The 10000-nt window shown below is 36.4% G+C and overlaps 1 protein-coding gene across 1 annotated transcript in view; it reads left to right on the top strand.

Moving 5' to 3' along the window:
* Positions 1-10000, top strand: part of LOC144972070 (cyclic nucleotide-gated channel alpha-3-like) — a 57952-nt gene that overhangs the window by 24385 nt on the left and 23567 nt on the right. Inside the window, exon 2 of the mRNA XM_078913158.1 lies at positions 900-1039. Within this exon, the coding sequence (XP_078769284.1) occupies positions 900-1039 (140 nt within the window). The remainder of the gene's footprint in view (positions 1-899; positions 1040-10000) is intronic.

Genomic DNA, 10000 nt, shown 5'->3' with positions numbered 1-10000 from the left:
TCTCTCATTCCCTTTATATATTCCTTCACACAACCACACATACACACACACACACATACACACATACTAACACACGCAGCCAGGCAGTGTGCGCCTGTGATATTAAAATTTATTGTCTTCCATACAGCCCTGTATTTTTTGCTTTGTATCCGAAAGGTACCGAGTCGCGCTGTTTTACCTTGAGCAAGTCAACTCGCCTTCGCTCAATATATGGCGCTGCACCACGGCTGTCCTCCCTTGGTTATTCCAGTCTTCCCTTTAAATGGACCCTAAAAACAAATTTCCCATTTGGGATGAATAAAGAGTATTATATATTTTTATTTCCTGTTTTAATCTTCTCTATTTCCCTTATTCTATATCATGTAAATGTTGCTGCTCGAAGCTCGAAGAAATAAATAACAATGTGAAATTGAATGTAAGCTTCAATTTAATATACGAAAACAGATAAAATTGACGTTTCGGGTTTCCCCTTTATCAACAAAACTGGATGGATGAAACACTACAGACGAATGAGATAATGTTGGTAGTGGCGTTTTTAAGATGAATAAACAAAAACATTGATGCCCATCAATGTTTTTGTTTATTCATCTTAACAACGGAAACCCGAAAAGTCCATTTTATCTCTTTTTTTCGTATAATAAATTGAAGCTGACATTCAATTTCACATTGTTATATATTCTATGTTATCATGAGCAGAAGAAGTAGTCGTTCATGTTATCAATATCTCTCTCTGGCAACATCAATGAATCTGTCTACCTATCCAACCATCTTTATGGCTTTCTCAATGTGCCTACTTATCAATATGTCTGTATCTTCGGTTATACGTGTAATTCAATGAACCTATTCCATCCATTCATGCTATTTTTTTTTTTTTTTTTTTTTTTTTTGCCTCCCAACAGCTTATCAAGACATGGGCGTCAGGCGGACGCCAGCGGCCACAAAGGCGACCCGACTCTTTCCTGGAGCGGTTTGCCATGGGAGGCAAGGACCTGTCCATACACTCGGGAGGGCGACGACAGCGAAAGATTTCAGACATCAGGTAAATAAATACAGTGCATTGTTCTAGTTTAATACCACATTACTGTTGAATTCTCAGTCTTTTACTTTTTCCCCTCATGATGATGACGATGATGATGATGATGATGATGATGATGATGATGATGATGATGATGATGATGATGATGATGATGGTGATGATGATGATGATGATGATGATGATTACGATGGTGGTGATTATGATGATGATGTTAATGATAGCGATCGACGATGATTGCTTTGGTGGTGGTGGTAGTGGTGGTGGTGGTGGTGGTGGTTGTGGTGATAGTTGTAGTGGTATTGGTCACGGCGACACTATCGACAAGTTCAAATTGTTTAAGAGGCAAAGTCGTCATGATCTCACATTATATCTTTATAACATAAAATTATTGATTCATCTCTGGGTCGAGAACACAATTATTAATCAAATTGTCAAAAAGAAACTAAATTATCAGCAAATTAGACTGAACCAATGATTACAGCAGTTACGAAACATTTCAATCACATTAAATCAGTTTGTAGAGACAATATAAACACATTTCATTCGTTGCTTGGTCTGCGTGGCAATGCGGGACCACGTTGTCTATTGTTCATACGTTTGATGGAGCCCCATGGGAAATGGAAGTTCGAAAGGCTGACAAGATGTTCTACTAGCTGTGTCCCTTTGGATTTCATCTATCTAGATAATGAAAGTTTATGGGACGAAAAGGGACCGGCTTTGATAATGCCATATTGTAATGAAAGTATAGTATATTAAATTTCTCAACGTTTTGCTCTAGGTTGTAAGCCATTATAATATAATATTATCAACCCTTGGTGGGTCCTTGTAAATCATCTCGTTGTGAATGCCAAACAATAATTACTGCAGGATAAACATCTGAAAAGTTGTGTATAAAACAGTGCAAGACAAAACAAGAAAGAAAAGGACATGAAAAATATAAACCATCCCAAGAAAAACAGTCTTTTTCGCTGGGATCGAACCTCAGGCCATGAAATCAGGAGGACTAGAATTCCACCCTCAATCGTGGAAGACTGATTTTATTTTTTGGATGTTTTTTTTTTCTTGTATTCTTCTTTCTTCCATTGTCTGGTACTGTTTCATACTGTTTTCATGTGCGGCTATGTGGTCTAGTGGTATGACTCTCGCTTTCGGATCGGAAGGTCCTGGATTCAAGACTCGCTCGGCGCATAGTTGAGTCCTTGGAAGAGGCTCTTTACTCACATTCTCCCACCGTAGTCAGGTGTAAAATGAGTACCTGGCCGTTAATAGCGTTGATTTTTGGCCGAAAAATTGTAATATCGCCTAACAGGCGTCATGTCCCGTCGATCCTAAATGTAAAGTGTTGCTGTTAGCCAGGGACCCCTTGTAAAGCGATTTGAGCACGTTTAGTGGATATTGCGCTATATAAAATCTCAATTGAAATGTTAAATACTTTTTCAGATCTTTATCTTACACCAGTGCCTGCTCTTCAATTTCTCAAATTAATTAATGATTGCACTTGCACAATAATATAATATGTGGCCCTTCGCCTCAAAACGATAGAGGTGAATTTGATGCTCTAAACTTATTTTAAAAGCAAAAATACGAAATTTAGGTCAAGTTTGCATGACCTATTTTTAATTGAGCGCAATGGGCGTTGTTTTGGGGACAAATATTAGAGACTCATATTTCGGGTCACTATATATACTTAAAACCATTTATTAAGGAAGCTAAAGGAACATGTTGCTTAAAATAGGGTAATACAGAGAGAAAGTATGGAGGGCTTCCCACCAGAGGGCGGATGAACAGGGAAGAATCTATAATTATATATATATATATATATATATATATATATATATATATATATATATATATATATATATATCATAATCATAATTATGCAAAGCTCACTACATTCGCAGTTTGAGCACTTTTGGTCACACAACAATCTCCCTCTACTTTTACTTTTAGAATCGTGCCAGGTTGCACTGATTGATGAGACCTAATATCTAATACAAAATGTAGATTACATTTATATATATATATATATATATATATATATATATATATATATATATATATATATATATATATATAATCATCATCATCATCATCATCCATCTTGGCTTACGCTATGGAGCACGTTGCCGATCAGCTGTCGCCACGAATCTCGAACCATGAAATATGTGTTGCTTTTTAAATAACACTATATTATATACCTATATATATATATATATATATATATATATATATATATATATATATATATATATATATATATATATATATATATACATAACTAGAAAAAATGTTCATGATTCGCTTCGTAATGTTTTGAATACTATGAAAGAAATATTGCAGAAAGATATACTTAGATATTAGAATATATTGAGATTTTCAACCAACATTAACAAAAGTTTCCAAACTCGAATTGAAATTAGATTAATGAGCACGAATATCTTCATGCTGTTTTCCATTTCCCATCGATATGCAGCACAGTATTGGCAGTGGTCACCGGTCCCAAATCATGTGCCGTGGTCATAGTCCCAGTAGGCCTATTGTTGTTGTTGTACGTACCAAGCGTCTGGTTTGACTCCTAGACGGAATGTTTTACAAAACTGTTACTGTGATGATTTCTAAAATGTATAGAAGGAACGAAGTTGACGTCACTCCGATCTTTTTCATTGTTGTGAGACAACCGGTTTTTTGTGATTCGTTCTCACTAGATGATATCAATCGGACTTTTGATGCTATGCGTTTAGGTAAAATAGTCAGAATAGCCGGATTTTAATTACGAACACACAAATCTGTGTGTAGCCTTGAATGTTTATAATTGTGCGGTTATGTGGTCTTGTTGTATGACACCCGCTTTTGGATCGGAAGGTCTGTGTTCGAGCCTCGTACGACGCATAGTTGAGTCCTTGGAAAAACTCTTTATTAACATTTTCTCACCGTACTCAGGTGTAAAATTAGTTCATGGTCTTAAACAGCGTTGTTTTTGTCCGGAAAAAAAAATTGTAATATCGCCTAACCTGCGTTATGTCACGCCCTACATGTTAAGTGTTGCTGTCGGTCAGGGAACCCTTATGAAGCGCATTGTTCACGTTTAGTGGATATTGTGCTATACAAAAGCTGAAGTTTTTTTTTGTTGTTTTTTTTTAATCTAGTGATAGACAACATTTAGAGATAAGGGATCGAACCTCAGACCTCCTGATTACCGGTCAAACGTAATTTTCTAGCTATACTGTTGTTATTGTGTAGGGTGGCTGTAAATAACACTCATAATATTACTTATTGATATGGGGTATTGATCCAACTCGGAGCCCTACGCTACTTTGGCTCATCCATAAGTATTAAATACATAAGAGGTCAGTAATGGCGGGGAGAAGAAATCCACGACCTGCCCTCCCAGGGGGACGCGATCAATCTCGTTAATGTGTCCACTTGTCAAACAAATCTTACGGGTATACTCGAGCGGCCACCCCAACCGGCTGGAGTCGGTCTGCTAGACATGTCTGGCAAACAATGACTAAATATTTTTTCTATTTTTGGCCAAAAAGAGATAGGTTTTTTTTCCGTTGATCAAAAAGGATGAAGTCCCAACCTGATTAAAAGTCTCAAGTTTTTAAGTTTCTTTTTTTTTTGAATTCTACAATTTGGAATGTTCGGAGTTTGAAACATTGTGATAAGTGAGTGGTCGTGTTAATTGGTCTATTTCTAAACTAAATAATTTTTTACCAAAATTAAAAAGTGCATTGTGTCAGTGATTGTGGCAGATTTGTGGTGGGGACTTTTGGGTTGTTTGTTGGCACCGCCCATGTGTTGACCTCAAGTAATTATAATAAAACTGTGCTTGAAGAGTTGTCGTTGTCTTAGGGGTGTATTATTTTACTTACATATTGTTCTTGGTTCATGATGGGACATAGATAGAATGCGCTTGGCTAAGAAGCTTACAGCATTGCCATCAGGAAGTATAGCGGACCAACACACAAAACTATGTGCAACCTTTAACTTTTATAATCTGGTTGAAACAGTTTAGTGAGAATTACTCATAAACGCGGGTGGCAAAAAACAAAAACAAAAGACCCGAGTGACGTCAAATTCATGCTATCTATGGATAGTATGCGCTTGGCTAAGAAGCTCACAGCATTGTCATCCGGAAGTATAACGGACCAACACACAAAACTAACTATGAGCAACTTTAAACTTTTATAGTCTGGTTGATACAGTTTAGTGAGAATTACTCATAAACGCGGATGTTAAAAAAAACAAAAACAAAGACCCGAGTGACTCCAACTTTATTCTATCTATAGATAAAACGAAGTTGACGTCGCTCAGGTCTTTGTTCAAAAAACATTTTTGCCATCCATCTTTATGAGTAATTCTCACTAAACTGTAGTCGACCAAGGTTACACATGGTTTTGTGTGTTGGACCGCAATATTTCCATATGGAATGTTGTAAGTTTCTTAACCAAGCGCACAGCATCTATAGGGGGAAAGAAATTGACTTCAGCTCTTTGTCATTGTTTTAGACAGCCATTTTGGTATAAACATTCAAGGTTACACCCAATTTTGTATGTTGGCACGTGATATCTGGCTGATGGATGTTGTGAATGTTTTACCTAAAAGCATAGCATCAACAGGGCAACCTTCCAATGCATATTTTCAAGAATACCTACTTGGCTTTTGGTCCAAATTATCATTTCAGAGCCTGGGATTTCCGCTTCTTCCGTATCTCCGTCTATCTACTGGTTATTTGAAATCTCGAGTTTATGGCTTTTAGACAGTTAGAGACCATCTAAATAGATAGAGCGAAGTTGACGTCAATCGAGTCTTTGTTATTGTTTTTTGCCATCCGCGTTTATGAGTAATTCTCACTAAGTTGTATTAACCAGACTATAAGCGTTCAAGGTTACACATAGTTTTGTGTGTTGGTCAGTTATATTTCCGAATGGCAAAGTTGTGAGCTTCTAAGCCAAGCGCATACTATCTATAAATCGATATTAATGCTTTGCATTCTTCAATGCTTTGCATTTAGCTTTACAAAACTCACAACATCCGCCAGCCATATATTGTATACCAAACATACAAACTGAAATTTAGTGTGTGCTTGGCTAAGAAACTCACAACGTTGCCATCCGACATTATAACGGACCAACACGCAAAACTATGTGTAACCTTGAACTTTTATAGTCTTGTTAATACAGTTTAGTGAGAATTACTCATAAACATAGATGGCAAAAACAATAACAAAGACCTGGGTGACGTCAACAGCATTCTATCTATATATATATATATATATATATATATATATATATATATATATATATATATATCTATATATAGTCTGATGGATATACTTTAGTAAAAACTATTTATTAAAATGGCTACTAAAAACAAAAACAAAGAGCTGAGTGATACAATTTCGTTCCACCTATTGATGCTGTGCGCTTGGTTGAGAAATTCACATCCGGAAATACAACGGACCAACTTACAAAACTATGTGTAACTAGTGTCACCTTGAAAGTTTATTATCTGGTTAATACCGTTTAGTGAGAAATACTCATAAACATGGATGGCAAAAAACAATAACAGACCTGAGTGACGTCAACTTCGTTCTATCTATATGTATGAAATCTTACCTGGTCAAAATAGCAACATGTATGTCAAAATAATTTTATTTTAGGACTGTGACAAAATGACGTTTTTATATCTTTAGTGCCGACAAGATTATTGCGCCACTATAATATGGTCTAGTGGTATGACACTCGCCTTCGGATCGGAAGGTCCTGAGTTAGAGTCCCGCTCTGAGTGGCGCATAGTTGAGTCCTTGGAAAAGACTCTTTACTCCACAATCTCTCACCTTATTCAGGTGCAAAATGAGTACTTGGCCGTTAACAGCGTTGTCTCTTCCGTAATAAAAAGTGTAATATCGCCTTACATGCGTCATGTCTCGTCCAACATAGTAAGTGTTGTGGTTGGTTAGGGACCCCTTATAAAGCGCTTTGAGCACGTTTAGTGATATTGGGCTATTTATTCATATACTCAAGTTGCTGTTTATTTTAATTTGCACAGTGAAAAACTATGAAAACAATGGTAATAATAAACACGGCGCGCCATTTCACCCGAAGAGGAATCTATCTATAATACAAACTCATGCTATCCTCATATGAATTATGAGCTTATGCTTACTATTGATTACAAGTCCTGTTGGAATAGGTAGTATGCGCTTGGCTAAGGAGCTCACAACATTGCCATCTGGAAGTATAACGGACCAACACACAAAACGTTGTGTAACCATGATCGTTTATAGTCAGGTTAATACACTTTAGTGAAAATTATTCATAAACGCGGATGGCAAAAAGCAATAACAAAGACCTGATTGACGTCAACTTCGAACTATCTATATTATCATCCTGGAATGGTAGACCATAATATGACATAGGCCAGACAAAGCAGTTAAAAGAAACTGAGCAACCTTTCTCGACTTGAAAAGTCAGGTTCGAGTCTTGGTCGAGGACGGCTAATTGTTAAATATCTTTTTATTTGATATGTCTCGCAAACGATCCAATTTTATCTGGCTCCCGCTATTGATTTCTCATTTTAAAGTGCCTTTTGAAGTAAAATATCGTGCGTCCTATTCTCTGTCTTTAGTTTGTTAATTCGCAGACATGTATTTGACAACATAATATGTCATAAAAAGTAACTTATGATATAATGGTTCCATGTGCTTTTAATCAAATAATATAAAGTCTGATGTTCGAATCTTGGTCAGAGCAGTTGCTCACAAGTCCAAGTATGACGCTTATGGCCTATAAGGAATAATGTGTGAATGGTAATTTAGTCAATGTAATGCTTCGTAACATTGGTTATTTGTTCGTTCTATTGTAGTTTGGATTACATTCGTGCAAGACCTATGCTGTCCGTGAGACTTCTTTGCTAGTCCTTAGAGTAGTAGGAGTCATAGTACAGTCCTTGTAGCCTGGTTAGTATGTGTACACTATGGCAAAAAAAAACATGGTGTCACGACTTTCTACTCTTCCGGTTACAAACTCATTGGAAGTGTACATATAACCAGTGTTTTGGAGGACTATTTATGAATAGGTTAAACATTGAATCATTAGGTGGCAAAATTATTTTAATAGCAAGATGTATAGGCAGAGTCTTCTGATTACGGGACGTAACAGAGCGAGGGCGGATGATCTTTATTGACGACCAGCATGTATTTAGACTAGAAAATTAGGTGCCATCATTCGGAAACCAGTAGATCAATTACACAAAGTTTGTATCTCCAATGAAACTGGAACCGGTTTAATGGCATCACGCTTTTGTTCCCTAGTGCTTGCATATTGTAAAAATGATATAATACGATATATCACAACATCGCTGAGAATATTCTACCAGAAACTCACAAGGTCCTACCATTTCCGTTTCCAATGCTCTACCATAACAGGCCTACTTTGTTTTCGTTTTTGTCTTGTTTGTTGTTGTTTTTTTTTTTTTTTTTGTACTTTTAATGATGTCTTTGATGGCAAGAAGCTGTGGACTGTAAAAAGTAATGAACAAAAATGAATATAACAGCGTTTTCTATAAAAATAAATAAATAAATAAAAAGAAGAAAATACCAAATACGGAACGTTTCGGGTTCAAAACTCTTCTAACAACAACAAAAAACAATAAAACCATAAATACATTACTGAAAAACCTCTCTACAGAGAGGAAGTACCGAATTTCTCTGTAGTCGATCTGGGTCTTTAGTAATGTATTTATGTTGGGGTTTTTTTTTTGTTTTTTTTTTTTTTTTGGTTTGTTTTTTTTTTGTTTTTTTTTTGGGGGGGGGGTTGTTTTGTTTGTTTTGCTTTTTTGTTGTTGTTTATTTTTTTTTGTCTTTTTGTTGGCAAAAGAAGGGTTTTGAGCCCGAAACGTTACGTGTTCGGTATTTTGTTCTTTTTTGAAGCTGTTATATTCGTTTTTCTTTATTCCTTTTTACAAATGGAATTATGTCAGATTCTTTTCCCCATTGACAGCAGTAATGCGACGACTCTTGGCCAGGCCATGCGTAAAATCTCTTTGATCGGCCAAATTGACTTGTCTGACATCATCACCACTAGACTGTTTGTTTGTTTGTTGTATGCTGACAAAATACCTTTTTCATTTCCGCCATTTTTAGAACATTGATAATTTTTGACTTGTCAGAAAAAAAAATTAAAAGAAGAAAGAATTAAGTCTGAGTCTTCAAAGACGTTTAAACGTAGGTCTCACATTCCACATCGTAGTCCTTCAGAGCCATTAGGCCCATAGAGGCCGACAATTTCAATTGCTTGCTATACTCTGGACAGGACGCTAGTCTATCGCAAAGTACTTTCCACCAGATCAAACAGACCCAGCTACCCAATCACTGCTGGGTGGACGGAGAGGGGGGGGGGTTCAGAAAAAAATCTCGACTGCTACTGGGATCAATCTTGTCTCTTTTGATTGCGAAGCGGGTGCTCTACCAACTGAGGTATCGGGACCCCCAACATTCCACATCTTAACCCTCTCCTTACCAGCCATTTTCAAAATTTACCCCAAAACAAAAACACATTTCTTACTCAAACAGAAAACCAACAAGTACATTCTTTACATAATATTGTTCGACAATAGGACCTATTTTACAGAATGTCAAGTTTTTGTAGCTATAGAAAAAATAAATGAAATCTGGATGAGAACAGTGACGGTTTCATCGTAACAAATATGACGATTTTCCTATAGGTGGTAAGGACAGGGTTAAAAGTTTTAAAAACGACCGTTTTCCAATGGATTAGTCCAGACAGTGCTGTATAAAGGATAATAAAATATATCTTCATAGTGTCACCAACCATGACATTCAGTTTGAAGTTTAATCAACTTTATCAATCGTGATTCACCTTAACACGCTAACTGTGTACTCTGGAAAAACTCGTATTTAAAAATTTGGCCAGAAAACTCGTCCTTCAAATATCGATC

This window comes from Berghia stephanieae, chromosome 4 (genome assembly GCF_034508935.2).
Source record: "Berghia stephanieae isolate SIO BIC M18660-M18661 chromosome 4, UCSD_Bste_1.3, whole genome shotgun sequence".
Taxonomy (NCBI): Eukaryota; Metazoa; Mollusca; class Gastropoda; order Nudibranchia; family Aeolidiidae; genus Berghia; species Berghia stephanieae.
The sequence above is the reverse complement of the archived record's forward strand: the minus strand, read 5'-3'. Positions and strand labels throughout refer to the sequence as shown.